Source organism: Pteropus medius, unplaced genomic scaffold, assembly GCF_902729225.1.
Source record: "Pteropus medius unplaced genomic scaffold, Ma_sr-lr_union100, whole genome shotgun sequence".
Classification (NCBI taxonomy): domain Eukaryota; kingdom Metazoa; phylum Chordata; class Mammalia; order Chiroptera; family Pteropodidae; genus Pteropus; species Pteropus medius.
Window position 1 is genome coordinate 14,699,085 of NW_024351073.1, and position 22,647 is coordinate 14,721,731.

A 22,647-nucleotide genomic window follows, 5' to 3' on the forward strand; every position below is an offset into this window, starting at 1 on the left:
TTCCTTGGCTTCTGTGCCACCTCATTCTCCCAGTTTTCCTCCTCCCTTGGGCTGTTCCTTGCATTTTACTAGCACCTTCTCTTCTACAGATGCTGGGCTGCTTTCAACTGAAAAGGTGCACTGTGATGCTCAATCTTTCACTTTCCTCTTACAGTTCTCTCCCAGATGAGGCTGTACTGTCCCCATTACCTAAAATTTAGGCTGATATACCTCAAATTTATATTTCCTGTTCAGAAAGCACACTTGAACCCCACAATCATATCTTATTCTCTGCTTTTTATTAATTGATATCTAAGGCATATTATGTCAAAATGATTGATTTCTCCCAAATTATTTTTCTCCCAAAGTGTGTTTTTTTTTTCTCTTGTGTCTTTATCCAGATCAGTAAATGGACTTATTGATTACATGGCAGACCAAATACACACACACACACACACACACACACACACACACACACACACACAAATGGAGTCATTTATAATTTTCTCCCGTTACTAATCTCACTTCAACAAAAATTTCTATAGGCTTTATCGGATGCATAGCATTATTTTATACACTAATTTCTACTTCCTTTTTTTCCCACCTTTGCCCAAGATGGCAATATTTTCCTAAATTGTTTTTAAATTTCTACAATCTAATATTTAAAATACTCACTATGACTTTTTCCAGAACGTAATAGATTATTTCCTTTGTTTAAAATTGCTCCCATTGCTTATTTTAAAAATTTAAAACTCTTTACTATGTGCTGCAGGGCTTAGTTGTCCTACTACCGTGGCCATTCACCTAGTTCATTCTGCTAGCCGCATCGAAACAAACATTTATTTGCAAACCAAGTCAAGCTTTTTCTTTAATTTGGATCTTTGCACTTTGGTGTTCTATATTCAGATATTCTTCCCCTGGCATTTTTCATATAATAATTTATTTTTTTCTTCAGATATAGATAAAATCTTACTTAAGCTGAGACTAATAAAAAGAGAAGAAGTATTAGAGATTTAATAAAAAAGAAACACTTCTCTCCTTAAATAGTTCTAGAATGGCTTGGAACATTTCTAGAACATATGATGATTGTTCACTATATTATTTATTCATATTTACATTAATTAACTACTGTTGAATAATGTAAAACTCCAAAACTCAGGGGTATAGAAAAAAGTACTTTATAACAGTAGCGTGTACAACTGTGACTTTGTGTGTCTGTGAACATCATCTGAACTAGGCTGCCTTTTGTTTGTGGGCTCTGCTTGTCTCCAGCGCATTCAATAATGCATCTGCTCACTTAGTAGGTAGCTCTACTCTAGATTGGGGACCTGAACTGGGACAGCTCTGCTCATGTGTCTCTCATCTTCTTTCTGGGACCAGTGGACTAGCTCTGGCATGACTTCTTGTTGCAGTGGTAGAGCATAAGAGGAAACATGCAAAGCCTCATGAAACCTAGGCCCAAACATAGTATAGAACACCACTGTTTTTACCTCATTGTATTGCCAAAGTAAGCTGGAGGCCAAAGCTGATATGAGAGGGCCCTGCCCACACACCACTTGCATTGGAGAGGGAAGAGGATTTGTGGCCGGCGAAGCAACCTACCTCCCATTTATTTCATTTCTCATTCTTTGACTATGGAAGGGTCCTAGATGATGGAACTACAATGGTAATTAATTGAAATGTTTTGTTTTTCATTTTGTATTTATCTTAAAACCTCAGCTATAATGAAACTCTAAGGTAAATTATTCTCAAACATCTCTTGCTATCCTAAAATGTTTGTACATATAACAATGAGCAATTGCATTATATGTTTATTTTTTCTTCCAATGTACTACAGACTTCCCAGAGGTGATTTTTAAAAATTATTTCTTCCTTATTAATTACTGTTTCTACTGTCTACTATTTTATTCATGAAATTTGGTAAAGTTTTTTTTTCTTTTTTGAATTAGTAATTGAACTAAGCATAGCATTAAAGACTGACAGATAAATTTAATGGATGTCAGCTCTGTGAAAATATAAATTTGTCTGACAAATCTTAAGAGCCAAACATAGAAATTAAATATATACATTTAAATATGTAAATAAGATACCTCCCTTGATTCAGTTTTATTGTCTTTATTATAAGATCATGTACAAAGAAGATTTATCTATTTTCTTCTCTAGATACTTCATCGACTACAATGGTGAAGATGACAGATTTTTCAATATTGATGCTCATACTGGAACTATTAAGACAACACAGGTTCTTGATAGAGAAGAAACTCCGTGGTACAATATCACAGTTGCTGCTTCAGAAAAGGGTAAACTACTTATGTATTATAGAAAAAGATGTCACTGGTACATGAAGATTTATATTGAAATTTTCTCATGAGTAAGGCTCTCACCATTTTTATTTTTGATGCTAAGATCTAGCAGAGTGCACAGAGTGTATTAGATACAATTTTACTTGGTGTCAGATGCAGCGAATAAATTACATACCTCTTTACTTTAATGCTGGCATAGTGGTGGAGAATTGATGCTATGGAACACTTAGTTTTAACATGAATTTTGGGGGACTTAAACATTCAGTCTATAACATTGGATTTGCCTATTATTGGTATGCCACATAAAAGAATCATTTAATGTGTGGTCTTTTGTGACTGGCGCATTTCACTTAGCATAATGTTTTCAAAGTTCATCCACATCGTAGTATGTGTCATTACTTCATTCTTTCTTATTGATAAAAAGAAATCCCATTGTATTGCTAAACCACATTTTATTTATTTATTTATCACTTCATAGACACTTGGGTTGTTTCCATTTTTTGCCTAATATGAATAACGTTGCTGTGACTGTTAATGTGAACATTTTTGCATAGACATGTCTTAATTCTCTTGGGTATATATCTAGGAGTGAGATATGGAAACTATATTTAATCATTTGATGAAATCAATTTCCAGGCTGTTTTCCAGAATGGACACATTTTACATTCCCAATGGGAGTGTATGAGAGTTCAATTTCTCTATGTTGTTACTAACATTTATTACTATATATCTTTTTGATTATAGTCATTCTAGTCAGTGTGGGGTGATGGCTCATTGTGGTTTATGCACTTTTATAATGTCCTTTTAAACAAATCAATAATTATACTACTTTAGTCTTTTCTAGTCTACCTGATTTTTTCATGTTTTTGCATCTGCAATATTAGCTCAAGTGGCTTTCATTTAGATAATTTCTCCTACATAATATTCTCTTTGAAAATAAGCATTCACTAATTACTTTTAAATGGGTTTTATAAAGGATACATGAGTGGGTTCATTTGTGATCATTCTGGTTAATTTTTATTTTCAGAATAATCAGAATAGGTGTAGAATTGCATGTTCTTTGTCACCTGAGAACAGTTTAATGACTGTCAAATGGTAAGGGCTCATTGACAATTAGTTGAAAAAAGTAAAGGAATGGATAGATTAATATATCCAAAATAAATTGATGAGGACATTAAAAAGAGCCAGAAAAGATTGTGTCATTCTTTTGGAACAGGCTCCAAGTATAGAATATAGAAGGGAAGAATCCCTGAGGAGAATGATATTTGTCAGAAACTATAGAAACTCATTTTAAAATAACTTCAAGTTCAACTCTAGAGGTGTTTTGATCAGAAACTATACTTTAGATTGTTCTAAATCTCTCCTCAGTCCACATAATATTGGTACTGAGTAGAAACTAATTTATGATTATGAGTTCATGTATAGCATGAAAATTATATTATGTGTAATCATTACTGAAGGAAATGCTCAGTTTTATTAAAGGAATGCCTTAAATATATACTTACCAAGATTTTTTTTTACTATTTGTTAGCACTTCATCTAAAAAATCAGTTAATACATATCTACTAAGTAAAAGAGTACAGTAAATTATAATATTCTGAATTTTATAGATAGTAATAAAAAAACTTTAGAGACACCTCAATGAGCAATACTAAAATGTAATTTAATTCTAATCATAAACAGGTATATTGGAAGAATGAGCTCTAGTTAAGATTTTATAGCCATATTTTGAGACTGTGTTTAGAAAAGTGTACATTCATGCACCAATTACCTGACCTAAGTGCCCATTAAATATTGTTGGGGGTTCTTCCATGTACATTTGTTTGTTAAGTGTTAACCTCAATATCAATCACGTTATCTGTCTTTTCTAGTATAGTCTCTTTTGGAAATGTAGTTGATAATTTTTTTCAGACCAGATTTTTTTAAAAAAGCTTTCTATGTTAGAGCAGCTTTAGGTTCTCAGCACAATTGAGAGGAAGGTACAGAGATTTTCCATATACCCTCTGTACCTACACGTGCTTAGCGTCCTCCACTAACAACACCCCCCCATCAGTAAAATACATGGGCACATCATAATCACCCAAAGTCTATAGTTTAACTTAGTGTTAACTTAGTATTCATTGGGTTTGGATAAATATATAAAGACATATATTCATCATCATAGCACCATGCAGAGTATTTTCACTGTGCTGAAAATCCCCTATGTTCTGCCTATTTACCTCTCTCTACCCTAACCCCTGGAAGCCAATGACCTTTTTATTGGTTCCATAGTTTTGCCTTTTCCAGAAGATCATATAGTTGGAAACGCACAGTATGTAGCCCTTTCTGATTGGCTTCTTTCACTTAGTAACATGCATTTACGTTTCCCCATGTTTTTTATGGCTTGAGAGCTCAGTTCCCCTGTCTTTTCATGGCTTGAGAATGCAATTATTTCTAGCACTCAATATTATCTCCTTGTCTGAATGTGTCACAGTTTATTTATTTATTTACTTCCTGAAGGACATCTTAGTAGCTTCTGAGTTTTGACAGTGATGAATAAAGCTGCAATAAACATCCATGTAATGGATTTTGTGTGGAAAGAAGTTTTTAGTCTTTTGTGCCCAGGGGTACAATTGCTGGATCATATGGGAAGAATTTGTTTAGTTTTGTAAAAACTTGACAGTCTTGCAAAGTGGTGGTGCCATCTTTTATTCCCACCAGCGATGAATGAGAGTTCATGCTACTCCATACACACGTCAGCATTTGGTGTTGTCAGTGTTGCTGATGACAGGGGGGGGCTTTAATAAGGACCATTGTGATAGATATATAGTGGTATTTTGTTGTTTTAACTTGTATTTCCCTGATGGTATATATGTGGAACATCTTTTCATATGCTTATTTGTCATTTGCATGTTTTCTTTGCCCATTCACATTACAAAGAATAGTCTGCTCTATTCAATTTATCAGTAATATTAATCTTATTCAAAACACCCTCACAGAAATGCATAGAATAATGTTTGACCAAATATCTTAGCACCCCAAAACTAGAAACAGGTTGTGACCCAGTCTTCTAGGTTTTATCAAGCCCTCTAGGTGATTCTCATGCACATCAAAGTTTAAGAACCACAAATTGCGTGACTCTAACGTAAATTAAATTTAAAAACATTGTTTCTAATCACAGTGTGATTTATGTCATAGCAGTACTTAGTATCAATTTTATGGGCATGTACAAGCAAACATGCACATGGACGTGAGCACCTGCGCACGCACACACACACACACACACACACTCACTTGCAAAATGTCCCAAGTGCCTAAGAAATGAACTCCACAAAGGACACAATGGGTTTGGTTTTTTTTTTTTTTTTTTTTTGGTAAGACTTGGCCCTTTCTGTTCTCAGCTTAATCTTCTGAAAAACATATATCACCTTTTAGTCACAGATCCTCAAACAGGCCATGTTGCTTCAATAATTTTGTAATCCTTTCAATGCTCATTTTGTTCCGCTTTACGAACAGCTATTTCCTTTTAAGAACTATTTCAAATCTCACAACATCTGTGAAATCTTTCCCAAATTTTCATTCGAATTTTACAGCTCCTTCTCGTCTGTCCTGTAACTTCATGTATACCTGACATATATCATTTATCACTTATTAGTCTTAAAAATAATACCTCTTACATTTTATTACGATGTTATTTAGCTTCATTAGATTGTGAAAATATCAGGTCTGGGAATCAGATCTATTTTATCTTTGGTTATCATAGTATTTCTAAATACTTAGTAATTTCCCTAACACATGGAACTTGGTTAATAAAACTTCGTTAAATACATGAATATGCTTTGCCTCTTATCAAACACCTAATTGCCCAACAAATTTATCACTCACTCCACAATTCTGTGGTCACCACACTATATATTTCCCATTTTTCCTAAAATATCCTATTTCTTCCTGTTGTGTGCACTAAACTTGAGAATGCAGTCCACCTAATCAATACAGTGCAATGAGATTATATCATGGCTTGCATGCCAGTTATAGTTTCAAGGGAGCCAAAATCAGGAGAAGCTATTTTACTTATTCATCTTACGAGTCTAAAAGATTCTACTGTCACCAGAGCTCATATATTAAACAACTGCATGCCATTATTTCGATATGAATATTTGCCTTAGCTCTCTGTTTCATCTTTTTCTCCATACAGATTATATACAACTCAGTCCAAACAGTGATGTTTACATGTTCTTTATTTATTAAATCTTTTTTTCTCAACCCTTATACAGACATATTCAAAAATTAGGATCCACGAATTTCAAATCTGGTCCAACTATTAACTTCAGCTGATGGAAAATAAATTTAGATTTTATGAACTCATTCGTTGTTGCCTTTTAACTCGAAATTAATTTTTGTTAGCAGCTGTGTCTAATGATACAAAATCCTATTACTGTAGAGTGGGTGGTTTTAAATTCCTTCAGCTTCAATACAGTATTTTGTTTTGCTGTAGTTGATGGTTTATTTTGATATATGAAATTTGTCTTCCACAAATGTGTTTATATTAGCAGGCAAAAGCATCCTAATTGGCCCTTTTTCCATGAGAAACATAAGAAATAGCATACAAATAAATTGGTATTGCTTTAACCAATGAACAAAAGTATTAAAATACTTTTCTGGCATATCCCTTTATACATGTATGAATCAGTGCATTAGTTACCTATTGTTATGTAACAGATTACTAGATAATATTCAAAAATAATTCAAATTGTTCTAAATTTTACAAGAAACTTTTTGGCCCATGTACATGTAACGTTCATAGGTAAATTAGGCTTCGGACTTATTTTGATCAGATCTCTATCTCCATTTCTCTATGATTTTTTTATTTTCTGCATTTTTTAAATTTCATCTTTTGCTTTAGTGTTGCTAGTAACTAGCAACAGTTCTAGGTTAACTCGTAATATATTAACAGGATGAATGCCACCTTAAATTTGAACATGTTCTTTCACATCCAGAGTGAAATAAATTGTCATTTTGAATAACTATTAAAAACATTGCTCCAATTAAGTCACTTTTTGACTAATCTCCATTTACTTTCTTTAAAATTTATATTTAATACATGAAATACACCCATAATTGGATTAATTATTATGGCAAGAGGTATAGGTTCTCCACATTGACTTGGGACAATCAAGGCCCATATTTTTATTTTCATTTGCAATCAATTCCATTTAAACCTCTTGAGTTCTACACATGGGAGGAGTTTGGTGAGGCAATTGCAATATCTACTACATTCTATTATTCTGTTGTTGATTACATAACATGTCGAAACATTTGAGGGCTTACGAATTGCATTATGTCTACCTCTATCAAATTCTAGAAGAATTAAAACAAATGTATTCATTCAAAAGAAAAAAAAACTTGAATAATTAAAGAAGTTATATATATAGGACTACTAGATATTTATTTTATAATTTTCCTTCTCAATTATTCGATATCCCTTCCAATATCCTTACATGCATCAGATAATCTTGCTTCTCTAATGACTTATAAATTAAGAGCAATCAGAAAAGGATTTCCATGGATTCCTGCCATCATATCTACCAACCTAAATAGTACTATGGATCTAGCTTAATGAAAGATTAATAAGAGAAAAACAAACAGAAATTTAATAACATATACACCTCCTATATACATGAGAGAGACCTAAGAAAACTGATTAACTCACCAAAATGGCAATTATAACACAATGGTGTTTGTGTAATGCATTGTGCTAAGATGTTAGGAGAGCTAAGATGTTACTAGACAATAGAAAATTTCAGCTCCATAATAATCTTATAGCACGACTATTGTATATGTGGTTCCTCATTTCCTGAACCGTCATCATGTGACACATCACTATATTAACAGTCTGCACTCCTTATTCTCATGCTCTTTAAAATCCACACTAAAGAAACTCTTGTCTTCATCACTTCACCAAAATTACTTTTGTCCTTCATATTGCACAATCTAACACATACTTTTCATTCCACCATTTGCTCAACAAAGCAACAACATTTGGCACAATCGACAATTCCTTCAAGAAACAGGTTCTTTCTTTGGCTTAAAAACACAGCATTTTCTAGATTCTTTTTATCCCCGACTTGTTCTCCCATCTCATGTACTTCTTAATTTCTCTCCATTTCTCTGATCATGGAATTGTATGATATCCCGGTTTTCAGACCTCATACCTGTCTGGAGTAATTGTCCACGTACTTTCATTAAGTCAAATATATTTCTATAACATCGACATAGAGATAACTCTCAAATTTTAATCTGCAGATGCCTGCTTATTCAATCCTATTGCATGCATATTAGGCACCTTAATATCTTCTCTTGGAGATCTCAAACTCAAAATGTTCCAAGTAAATCTTTTCCTCAAAATTCAATATCTCTATAAATCTGCTTTTCCAGAAATCTTATCCATCACAGTAATGGTGGCTATAGTCTTCCAATTGCTCAGGTCATATTTGACTCCTCTCATTCTCTCAAGCTCCACATCTAATTTATCAGAAACTTATATAAACTATACCTTAAAAAATATCCATAAGGCAACCACTTCATACCATTTCCATTACTCCAACCACTGTCTGAACAGCCACCACCTCCATCTGGAGTATTACATAAAATAGCTTCCCAAATAGTTTTTTGCATTTAACCCTTTAATCTATTATCTAGAGAATCACCAGAATGTTTTCTTTAAATCATAACCAACACCATGCAGTTCTCTTTTAAGTAAGATAAAATACTCCCAAATAAATCAAGGTTATAAAACATGACACCTATAATGTGTGAACACACTCACATATGTAGCCTGCCAAACAAAGGGTAAAAGTAAGGAATATCTTCTGCTTTTGCTTTAGTTCTTATATATGAATCTAAACACATTAAGAGATTTTTTTTAATAAATGTTGACTGTTCTGGCATTTTAGCTTTTATATCTAATTATTATGATATTATCTGTAAAGTCCTTATATTACCTTAGTAGTCAGTGATATATGATATGTAAGAATAAGAAGTAAGACAGGCTCTATTTAAATTCTGTTTTTGTTTATAATTTGGTCAAGTTATTTAACAAAACTATCACATATATTCTTATCTGTAACAAAGGATTTCAGTGAGGATTAAATGAAGTATCTGGTACATGGTGATGAAATAAATGTCAGCTCCTATCATTATCATAAATATGGCTAAAATATATGCTAAATTAATAGGAGTCATTACTTGGTATATCTTCAGGGAGCTTAGAGAAAATTACATTTTCGAAACCATTAGAAAGTAGCATACAGATGAAAAAACTGGACATAAATTTTATATATAATTATAAAATATTCTAGCACCTAAATAAAAGTCATCTAGAAAAAAATTACAATTGAGTCGTTGTTAAAATACATTAATTAAACTCACTCTCTTATTTATAACATATTTCATGTAGAATTTAGTTGAGGCTCACAATTGACTATATGACAATAAATAATAATATCCTCTCAAGAATGCATTAACATTTTATTCTCCTTGATGATATTTTATTCTCCTTGAGTGATATTTTAATGGATAACTTCTGAAATGTACAGATCTTTTTTACATTGCAGTGGGTTTTACAATTCTATACTCCCTGTGTAACCACATTTCTATCAAGTTCTAGGACATTTCTACAGCCTCAGATAGATTCTCCTTTACTGTCAATCCCTTTACTCTTCACCCCTCATAGGTAACAATATTGTGACTTATTTCATGATAACTTTTTGAACTTCTAAAATTTCATATAAATGGAATCACAAAATATATATAAATTGAGGCATACAATATATGTACACTTTGAGATGCTTTTGAATAATATAAAATGTTTAGATTCATCTGTATTCTCAGTAACAGTAGTTTATTTTATATTATTTATAAATAATATTCCATTATGAATATATCATAATTTATCCATTTCCCTGTTGATGGGCATTTGATTTGTTTCCTGTTTAAGGGCTGTTATTTGTAAAGCTGCTATAAATATTTATACACAAGCATTTGTGTGGATACGTGTTTTCTTTTTTCTGAATAAATACTTACCAGTTGCCTGTTTCTATCACAAGATAGGTGTGTGTTTAACTATGAGAAACAGTCATACTGATTTTCCAATGTAGTTGTAAAATTTTATCAAACTGTGAGAATTCTGGTTGCTGTAATTTCATCAGCTAAAGCTGATAATCTTTCTAATTTTAGCCATTCATTTGGGAGTATAGTAGAATTACATTGTGATTTTAATTTACATAACTTTAATGACAAAAGATGCTAAACACCTTTTCCATATCTATATTGGTTATGTGTATATATTCCTCTATGATCTCATTTGCTCACTTTGTTTAATTTCTTATAATTAATATTGTAAATTTTTACAAATTTGGACATAAATTCTTTGAAATATACCTCTACATCTATATCTATCTATATCTATATAGATATTCCAGTTCTGAGGTTTGCTGTTTTGTTTACTTACTGTATTTTTTGAAGGACATTTTTAATTATCATAAGTTAAAACTATCAATTTTTAATTTATAATGAGTGATGCCTGTCTTGTCTATAAAATCTTTACCTACCCAGATTGTGAATATTTTCTTCTAATTGCTTTGTGTTTTTAGATTCTAAGTTTAGGTTTAACCCCAATCTAGAGTTATTGTCTGTGTTTCAGTAGATAGGGATGGGAGTGGGTTATTTTCCCATATAGATATGCATTTGCTGTAAAGCTTTCTTTTTCCTGTTCAAGTTGTTCTGGCAAATTTGTCAAAAATCAATTGACCATGTATACTATTTGTTTAATTGACTATTTGTTTATACTATGCCAGTGGCACATTATCTTGATTAATGTAAATTTATAGAAAATTTTGAAATCAGGTAGCAAAAGATATACAGCCATGATGATCTTTTTCACAATTGACTTAGAATTCTTGATTTGTTTGCATTTTCTTATAAAGTTTAGAAACAACTTGCCAATTTCTATTTTTAGAAAAGCTACTGAGATTTAAATTGGCATTGGATTGAAATCTATATATTATTTTGGGGAGAATTGACGTTTCAACAAGGTCAATCTTCTAATTCATGAGTATAGTATATACTCTCCTTTTATTTAATTATTCCTTGATTTCTCTCAACAGTATATTGTAGTTTTTATGTAGAAATGTTATACATATTTTGTAAAATTTATCTCTAAATATTTTGTGAATTTTTGTCCATTATACATGATTCATGATTTTTTTAAATTATATACAAATATTTGTTAAATAAAGCTTTATTTTCATAATATTTTAATTTTATTTTGAAAATCGAATGTCATTATTTATAAAACTTTTAATTTGTAAACTGAGTGATACTATGTCCTGGCTACAAATTAATAATTTTAGACTACATTACTGTTTTGTTTAAGAGTTAAGTTTATAAAGGAATAATTAACATAATAAAATCACCATTTGTTAAGTGAAAATATTTATGGGTTTTGTAAATGCATCTGATCGCGATACCATCACCATTATCATGATAGAGCATAATTTTATCAACTCAGAATGTCCTGTTTAAAATAATTTTTTCTCCCACTTCTAAATCCTAGAAACTATTGGTCTGATTTGTGAGCCTACAATTTTGCCTTTTCTAGATATAACAAAATAAAAGGTAGATATGTAGATTCTTTTGACTGGTAATTTTTGAGTAGCATATGCTTTTAATATTTTCCCATACCATAATTTCAACAGGTAATAACTATTTATCATTCTCTTGTATGTATGTATATCACATTTTATTTATAAATCAGTTTGTGGAAATATGGCTTGTTTTCAATTTTTATCTATGCCAAATAAACTTTCCACTAATATTTACAATAATGGCTTATGAGGACATGTTTTTTAATTTAATTGATTTTGAGCAAATAAGTTGTGGTGGTAAATAGTAAAGAGTTTATATTATTTATTAATTATTTTACCCATTTTTTGGCCTAAAAATTAAAACACAAGTTTTATACATAAGATTTTGAAGCACATGTAAAATTGGAAAAACTATCTTCATTTCAAAATAAATGTTCTGTGTGGAAAATTTGTTTCATTTGATCATTTATTTGCAAAACTTATCTTTATATATTTATTTAAGGCAATGGTGGAAACATGTTTGTTAATAAACAAAATATAAGCCAATTGTTTAAAACGTTCTAACAACAGTCCATAACAGTTCACATGGATGTGGACTGTTTTGGTTTGTAAATATTTGCCTATGTAATCTTTTTTATAGAAATCAGAGAAACACAAACCAAAAACATAATTTATAAACACATTCTTATAAGTATGAGCATTTATGAAACTTAGACTATAAATATGATTATATTAATCACAATTAAATTCATAATCACTACAATTTACTACTGTTGCAGTATAGAAGGTTTCCTTTTAAGTAAATTTTCACAAAGTAAAAGAATGAAATCACATTCTACATTTTGTAGACAGTAAAATTCACATAAATCTATGTGAACATTAAAATATGAATATTTAGATTACAAACATATAGAATTCCATAGCAAACTTGTATATATACTAATAAACATGATTTAGAATTTTAGGAGGTTACATAATAATGTAATAAGAGCTTTGGGGTAAAATTAAATTAAAACTTAAGTCACAAAAAACAAATTGAAAAAATATTAATATATAATTTGTTTTCTCCATGTATATTGATGGTGGGAAATCTAGAGGGTGGTGTATTTCATTGCTCTGCGTTCTCTAGAGCACATCATACCGGCATGCTCATAACAGACTTTTCAGAAGAACTCACCGGATAAAACAGACCGTTCCTCAAGTTACAGAGAACGCTCTAAATCAAGCTTGCGTACGCACTAGAATACCACTTCTGCTGCATCACTATCTCCAGAGGCACTCTGCTGATGTGAGTTCCTGTTACATTGCTATTACATAAAACATGGTTTGTTTTTATACAGTAGAGTTTGTTCGGGAAATTACACATATAAGATTATCAGTGTGACATAGATTTTGTTTGGTTTCTGTCTTGTTTTTATTTTCAGAACAGATTAAAATGTGCATACTTGCTCTCTCCAAGGCTCAGTTTGGTAAAGCTACATAACTTCCTTAATTGTTTCACAAAGATACAGTTTGGCAAGTAAAATAAGTCTTATTCTGTCTTACAGATTAAATAATTAAGGCAGAGAGATAACAAATAACTTTCCAAAGTTTATGTTCCAAAAGAGTTCAGGAAAGGGGCTTATACTAAATTTTGTCTGATCCATTGTATTTTTTTTACTCTACCGTTTAAAGGACTGAAAAACTGATTTCCTAAAAATGAAAATAAAAATAAAGATAATAATAGCAATAACAGCAATGTTGCATTAAGAACTTCAAGGACATTGTCCAGATTTTGCCACAGCAAAATGCTTCTAACACATGTGAATACGTTCACATTTTATAGGTAAAGTGATTGACATTCAAAAAGTAAAATACCAACCCTAGGACTATGTGAAATGATAAATAGAAAGCCAAAGGAATGCGCCAATTCTCTAATATAGATTTCGCTAAGTTTATTATTGAGCAGAAAATATTAGAATGCATGCACGTAGGCCACAAGTGGCTACAAAGCTATGGTGGGTTTTCAGCTCTACTTATCTGGAATTAAAGCTACAGTTTTTATACATCATTCTACTTTTAGTACACAGACAACAATTAATTCAGTTTGTATCAGTAATTATTAAACTTTATCTGGCATTCTGGTTTTCGTAACTCTTCATCAGCACCTCCTGTGAGTGCCCCAATAGGGCATGTCATACAGATCATTACTCATGTCCACCATAAGGTTAGATTCAGTTCAGCCTCCCCAAGGAACACATAATGGTGGTAAGTCTACAGACAAATCGATGTTTGTCTGATCCCAAATGCTGTGCTTTTAATCATGAAGTGATGAAATAGTAATTGTATGTTGGAGATTTAAATAACATTAGATCCACATGGAAAGAGTGCATTTCCATATAGAAGGGTTTATAGTTTCCTGTATCCAAGTATGAACTGGGTGCCAAGCCATTCCAAGGCCAGAAGACAGCGTGAGCAAGACAGAGGTGCGACAGTGAGGTGGTGATGGTCGAAAACGGGTACTTGGTTGTTCTTTTTTTCTAATCGTTCCTGAGGGTATGGTCTTTTCAGAATCCCCTACAAAGCTTTTTTTTCCTGATACTCTAAGGTTGCTTTTAAACCTGCCTGCTCAGAAAAGGAGTGGAGAACAATTTACTCAGCAACAATGAAAACTGCTGATACCAATGATTAGAGGTAATAAAATTATTCTTGCCTCGGATTTCTAGAACAGATTGTTTTTGACTGCTCTTAAAAAAATGAGCAAGTACCTGGTTGAAATATAAAATACAGTAAAAATTATGTATAAAACTTGCAATAGAAGAGATATAGTTATATAGTGGTGATAGGAAGTTAATCATAACCCGGACTTTGCCAAGATGAGTAATTTAAACTGGGTCCATATCACTTTTGTAATTTACAGAATGAGAATTCAGAATAAGTATTCTCTTTTAGTTTTAATATATCATTAAAAAATCAATTGTCAATAGTAATTGTCAATATTAGCTTGTAGAAAAGCTGTAGTAGTGCCTTATATTTTCAATAATGAGAATCACAATAAATAAGCAAATACTTAAATCACCATTTAACTAATTTTAAATCAATACATATGGTTATCTTTATAATAAAAAATTGTTTAATATAAAAATATATAGGCATCACATTAGCTTTCATTCTGCATAGGCAAAAATACTAATTAATGATAATATTATAAATGATGTATTAACAGAACATATTACTTTCAAGATGTTTTTATAACTTTTTCTGTATGTTAAAATATTATTCAATACTTTTGTAATTTTTTAATTCAATATTTTTATAACTTTTTTCTGTATATTTAATCTATTTGTATAACTTTTTTCCCTGTAAATTTAATGTAGCATCATTCAGCATTCACTATAAAGAAGATATTGTAAAGCATATTAAACAAATTTGAAAAAATCAATATACTTAAGAAGCAGTGTTATTGAGAGCATCCTCAATAGTATATTATTTATTTCATAATAAATTATTTAGTTTTGCATGTTTGTTTTTCAGCTTTACAAAATTTAGTATACTGAAATACAGTCTTCTGAGCTATTTCTGAAAAAATATTTTTATCAACATTTTATTTCTAAGATTGTCCACATTATGACTATGTTGAAATTCACTTATTTTCTCAATGGTATAAATACATCACTGTTATTGTATTTATTCAGCTGTTGGACATTTTCATTTTTCTATTGGTGTTTCTATTAGTTGTGCTGGTACCATATGTGTTCAAGAGTTTACCCAAAGGTATAAGCCAGGGAAATTTCTAGATTTTGAACATGAGAATACATAACTGTGCAAGGAAAAAAGGAAAGATATGTGGGTTACTTCAAATTTTATGCATTCCCATTGGTTTATATTCAAATAAGCATTTGAAGAAATCTTGTCAAACTTAACGTTGTATCAATATGATTGGTGTTAAATGGTAACTTATTTTGATTAAGTTGCGTTTCTTTAAATATTAATGATATTGATAACTTTTTCATGTGTTTATTTGCCATTTATATTATCTATTCTGTTAAATGTTTGTTATTAATTTTACCCATTTTTCTATTGTGCTTTTTTCTTTTTGATTTAGTACATTGTATTATATATTATAGATACAGATCCTTTGTCAGGAAACACATTCACTCATTTGAGACTTTTTTTTTCTCTTTGTGTCATAGTTGGAGGAACTGAAAAAAATGTCACATTTGAATGTAATCAAATTAATCAATTTCCTTTGCTACTAGTACAGTTTGTACTTTGAAATCTTTCATGTACTTAATATAGTGTATATTAATATTTTTCCAAAGTATGTGTAGTTTTCCCTTATCCATTTAAGTCTTTAATTATTTCAAATGAATTTTTGTGTGAAGTGTAATCTATGGCCCATTTTGCAAAGATGATGACGTAGATAACAAGTTTTACTACATGCATTTCTTGATCAATTAGTACTTTCTTCATTGATTCTCAATAGCACCATTATCATATATTAAATTTCTATATTTAGTGTATCTCTGATTGCTTCTTTTTTTGTTTCTGTCTATCCCATTGATACTGTGACATTGTCTTAGATCCTAATACCATATAATAATAATAAGACTTGATAAATGGTAAAGCCAATATTCCTTTTTTTGTGCTTCTTCATACTAGTTTGGATAATCTTTATACTTATAAATCTTAGAATCCTCTTTCAATTTTTATAAATAATTCTCATTGGATTTCTATTAGATTGTATTGAATATGCACATCAGTTTGGAGAGGCTAGTTTTATTTATGATATTTTGTCTTCCAACCACTTGGATGATAGAGCTCAAGTTTCTTAGATCTTCTTTAATGTAATTCAGTTAAGTATTCTCATATAGATCTCTCATATACTTTTAGATTTGTTTCTAGATTTCCTTCCTTCATTCTTTTCTTCCTTCTTTCCCTTTTTGTCTTTTTTCCTTCATTTAATATTAAACTAAATAAGCATTTCTGGAACTAAATTGATGAAGATAGATTATTATACACATCAGTGGAGTGAGTTTGCTGTTATTTTTTTTTAAGCTATTAATACCTAATATCTTTCATGAGTGGGAGTGTCTGGTACTGATATAAAAGTTTTACAGAGCACAGAAAACAGTTGAAGAGTATTTTCTTATTCCTCTGTTTTCTGTGGAAAAGGTGTAAAAGAATGAAATTACCTGTTTCTTTAAGTAAAATAATATAAACCTGATTTTTCCTCTTTGAAAATATTATTTTTACCTAAAATTTATTTTAATTATAGCACTACTCAGTTTTCTCATTTCTTTTTGAGCCACTTATGGCTCTTTTTAATGCATTCATTTCCTTATTGTTTTCAATATCTTCTGTATATGTATTTATATGACTTTTTCCTAACATAGTATTTGCCATCTCATGTTCTGCTTTGATAAATCAATAAATTTGTGTAGATCTTATCTTTTTTACTAGTCACATTCTAATATATCAGTCTATTGTTTTAATTTTGGATTTTTTTTAAGATAATGGCAGAAAAATCAGCAATAAAAAAAGAAATCTAAATTTCCCATTATGAATTCTGAATGTATAGCTTTGACATACAAAATAAACCAACACTTGCCTTTTTTTATATCTCAGAATTAATAAACTTACTGAAAAATGGGAAGATTGCGTTTAAGATATTTTAAAGAAATAACTAATATTTTTATATCTACCAGATTTATGTGTGAATTCTATGCTAAATTCTATTTTAAATTATTCTTTATTTTCCCCCAGTGTGACATGACATCACACACACCAAATATATTCTCCCATAAGAAGAAAATGATCCTTATGTGAAGAATTTTACTTTTTATTTTCTCCAAGTTTATTTACATTTGAAACCTTGAACTTTTTAAAGATGATGTGATTTATTTTTTAACAGCTCTTCTGCTTGTCTTAGATTAATGATGACACCAATTGTTTATCCCTTAGACTCTGACAGCATACAATGAATTCTGACAACTTTCTCCCACTAGAGTTCTTGAATAATATGTAATTTCCTTGATATGATGAAAATATCATTTTAGCATTCATGCCATGTCTTGGTGTTCATTTTTCATTTTTCTGTAAGTTAATGAGTTTAGCAAAGAGTGTCTTCATAAAGTTGTCTTTTGCCAAAAGTCCTGCTACAGCATATGGAGCTAGTGACAAGCTACAGTATTAAGGAGATTTGTTTTAAACTAAGCCTCTAAAGTGTGTGTGGAAATACTAAACACATCCCTGTGTGTTTTGCAGACAATCCTGGTTTGCTGAGCCATGTCACAGTGGGGATTAGAGTTCTGGATGTCAATGACAATCCGCCAGAACTTGCCAGGGAATATGATATTGTTGTCTGTGAAAATTCTAAGCCTGGCCAGGTAAGTTAATTGTTCTCTTCCTCTCATTTGAATTAAAACAAACAAGAAACAACAACAACAACAACAACAACAAACTAAGCAGCTCTATTTCTATTATTCTTAGGTATAATTCTTGAAATCCCTCAGTGTTATTTTTGTGCTCAGTAAAATAATTTTATAAAGCTTTAACTCCCAAATATTTTTGAAAATCATAGAAAATAAATTTTTTTCAGATCCCAAGTGTAATTCAAAATCTAACTCATTCATGCATGTATTCATCATACCAATAAAATCATATTGGATGTTTTGTGTGTAGCCCTGTAATAAATTAGGAAGAAACAGTGAACTTTCCTGTCATAATGAAGCTTTGTGACTAGACTAGGGAGAAGAGACTGGTTCATCTATTTTGTAGGGCCCGAGAGAGTGACATGAGTCACGACTGAGTGATACTTGTACTAAAAGATGATTAAGTTTCAAAAATGTGAAGAGTATGTATGTATTAAGAAAGAAGAGAAAGTAAAAGAAAGAGAAAAGAGCTTGAACATAGGACATGAGTCTGGATGTATCATCATAGCTAGTTAAAGGAGCATGGAAATTCCGAAAGAAGGCCAGTGTGGCTGAGGCACATATAACAAGTGAGAACATGGAAGAAGTGCATTTGCCTTCTCAGCTGTATAACAAATTACACAAATTTAGCAGCTTAAAGCTCTTACTTATGTAAGAGTTTCTTTAGATCAGATATCTGCTCATGGCTTAGCTGGGGCTTTACAGAGGTCTCCCAAGACTATAACCAAGGTATCGATCAGGGCTATGTCCTTGCCTGGGGCTTGGGGACACCTTCCAAGCTCACACGATTGTTGGCAGCATTCTGTTACTTTCATCTGTAGACCTGAAAGCTTCAGAATCTTCTTCAGCTCTTCAAAATTCCCAGAGTTTGAGACGCCACCCACATTTTCTTGCCATATCAGTTTTCGTAGTATGGACATTTATTTCACCAAACAAGTAAGAAGTGATTCTGTAGTGAGTCAGGTAGGAAACAGATGAGTGATGTGTCAAAATTTTTGCCATATTCTATTGGTCAGCAGCAAGACACAGGATACACTCACTTGAAAAAGAGATTACACCAAGTCAAGCAGTCCATGAGAGTCACCTTAAAGTCTGTCTGTGACAGATGAATCTCAAGATAAAAAAATATTCTAGGTCCAGCTGAGTCAGATAGTCCCTTTTACTGTCTTTGGTAAAACAGAATGAAGATATCATTCAAAATCACTTTAACTCATTTTGAAGCTTGTGATGTAAGTATAATTCAAAGAAATATTGCCTTGCGTATTTGTGTATGAGTAACAATCATTAGTAGCTTGCTAGAATAATAATTGCTTATGTGTTTTAAATACCCCCAGGGGAAATATTTATGTATATATAAATGGAGGACTCATTTTTTAAATACAATTTTCTCATGTTCATTGTCCAAAAGAAAATTAGAAAATATGAATAAGACAAATCTGATGAAAATTATATATTTAAAGTACTTACAGGTTATACGTTTTATTATTTTATCAATATGTTAAGATTATCACTTCGTGTACTTAAGAATTTTCTTACATCACCATTTTAAAAGCAGTATAGAATTTTATGATATAGACCTGGAATAATTTGCTTGCCAAATCCTCTTTCAGTTGTGTTAAAAATGGACACACACATGCCCAATTATTTTCTTTACATACATTATAAATGTACAATTGATAAGAAAAATGTTAAAAATTATATTTAAAAATTTAGATTTTAAAAATACAGCAAGTGCATATGGGATCTCAATTCTTGACAGATTAGACATAGCTGGAGAGAAAATAAGTGAATTAGAAAATAGGTCAGAATAAAATATTCATGTTGAAGCATGGAAAAGCAAAAAGAAAGTATAAATAAAGATATGAAAGGCATATAGAACACACAGGTCTAACATACAAGTTATTCAATTCTCAGAGAGATATTAAAGAAAAGAATTTGGAAGAAGTAATATTGAGGAGATCATGTTTGAAAATTTTTCATACTGATGTTAAAGGTCAAGTCAAATATTTAAGAAATATAGAGGAAAACAACAACAAAAAAATAAAGTGACTCACTACAAAGGTAACTTTACCTAGATGCCTTAAAATAAAAATTCAGAAATAAAATCAGATAATTAAAATAGCAAGGGGAAAAAGACAATACTTTTAGGAAAAAAATGAATCTAGTACGAGGTAGAGATTTTTTAGACTTGACACCAAAATTGTGATTTACAAAAGAAAAAAAATAATAATAAATTAAACTTGACCAAAACCAAAAATTTGCTTGAAGAAAGACTGTTAAGAAGATAAGACAAACCAGAAAGTGGGAGAATGTATTTGCAAGCCCAAATCACATATTTAATAAAAGTTTAGCATCTAGAATATAAAAAGAATACTTAAAACTCAACAATAAAAAAAAAAATTCAATTTAAAAATGATCAAAAGACATGAGCAGACATACTAATAGATTATAAGTAAGGTGTTAAAATACTGTAACTCCTTAAATTTGAGGGAAGTAGATAGGTTCCTAATTTGTAATAGATTTAATGTGTCAAGAATGCATGCTATAATCTCTAATTCAACTAATAAAAATTGTAAAAGACAATGTAACTAATAAGCTAATGGAAATTGGAATTAAAAATACTTAATTCTAAAAAAGTTGGGGTTTAAAGTCCTATTTCTTTAACATTTTTTACCTTAATTGTGTTATTAAAATGTTTATTCTCTTTAAAATAATTCACACAAAAAATTATTGTGATTTTTCTCCTGATATATTATCAATTATAGTATAAAAACAAAGAGGAATAGAAAACTTTTTATATAGGATCTAACTTCAAAGATTCTAGAATTGTACATTTAAAACTAAAATATAATCATAATAAAATGTGAAATTTATAACCAATATAATAATTCCAAAATTATCTACAAAGTTGTGTGAAGTTTGTAAAGCTTAAAATTAGAATGACAAAATTTCATATCTACTGTTGAGATATAGTTTTTTTCTTTGAACATATATAGGAATAATAAAAGATAAAAAATTAATATGCAAAATTGTATTTTCTAGGTAGAAGTCACAGAAAAAAATTTTAATCAGAAATAAAAATAAATTAAGTAAAGTGGTGAAATAGAAAGGGAATAAAAGTAAATTTAAAGAAGTACATATTAATATTTATGTTAAAATAAAATCACCTAAATTTTCAAATTAAAAGATTTCTTTTGTCAAAATAAATAAGAAAAAATAGTCCATTAAATGTTGTTTACAAAGAGGCATATAATAAATATAACAAGAAAAAGAATTCGAAAGAAACATTTGGAAAAACATATTGAACAATTACTTGAATAATCACTCTAAATAAAGTCACCTAACTGCAATGAAAATTAAATACTATACCATTTAATATTATACTAATAGATTAAAATATCTGATTAAATGTTACCTCTCTTATGTATAAAGTACATGATCTATCAGTAGCAATCTTTAGTAAACTTTCCTTTTTTTCACTCACTCTGTTTCTTTGATTTCTAGGTTATTCAGAAAACTCAAAATACAACATAAAGAATCAAAAATCGATACATAAGCTAATGGCTGTATCAGCCATTTTTAGATTTTTTTAAAGATAATTTGTTTTTTCCAATTTATATAAACAAATAAATTTATTCTTAATTTAAGATAATTTTAAAAGTTCAAGGACAAACCGTGATCTTGTATTAGGAGTAATGTACACTTGCTAAGCCATAGCCAACTTTGTGAGGCAAAATCACTGAAAATCTGGACAAATGCTACTGAGCCCTTGCTCTTGGATCAATTGATGCTTGTCCTGTGGATGTGAACATCAGCTCCCAAATCTAAAACGTTAGTTTCAGTTTTCTGGATTGAACTCTCTTTGTATTGGCCTTATGATCTTGACTTTTTCAGTTGACCTTTTATATTGCCCATTTCTTACTCATATAAACATCCATTCAGGCATTCTCTAGGTCATGACTTCTCAATGTCACATTGCTAGCCTGGGACTTTTTTTACCTTCTGCATTGACCACCTAAGTTCTGTAGTGTTTTTAAGTGTGATTTTTTGTGACATTGACAAGTCTTTCTTCATCTCTAAAATGAATAAAATTATCCAAATTTCAGGGCCCTTTCAAACCATGAATATATGACTAGATAAATTTCAATTTTTTAAAAAAGTGGGCTACTTTATTCTTATATAAAAAGCCATCCATTTTTTAGAGAGGGTTAAATCAACAAAAAACATTTTTTCTTTTGTGGGTCCCATTAACTATTTACATAGTATTTCTCTTTTCTTCATATAACTGTTACTGTTTTCAGAGAATAATTGCTAGACTTAGCACCCCTA

At 30.4% G+C, this 22,647-nt stretch overlaps 1 protein-coding gene across 3 annotated transcripts in view; it reads left to right on the plus strand.

The window, feature by feature from the left end:
- Positions 1–22,647, plus strand: part of CDH18 (cadherin 18) — a 376,381-nt gene that overhangs the window by 325,431 nt on the left and 28,303 nt on the right. For all 3 annotated transcript variants that reach the window (XM_039842743.1, XM_039842742.1, XM_039842744.1), the window contains 2 exons: positions 2,143–2,279; positions 18,152–18,273. In XM_039842743.1, the coding sequence (XP_039698677.1) occupies positions 2,143–2,279; positions 18,152–18,273 (259 nt within the window). The remainder of the gene's footprint in view (positions 1–2,142; positions 2,280–18,151; positions 18,274–22,647) is intronic.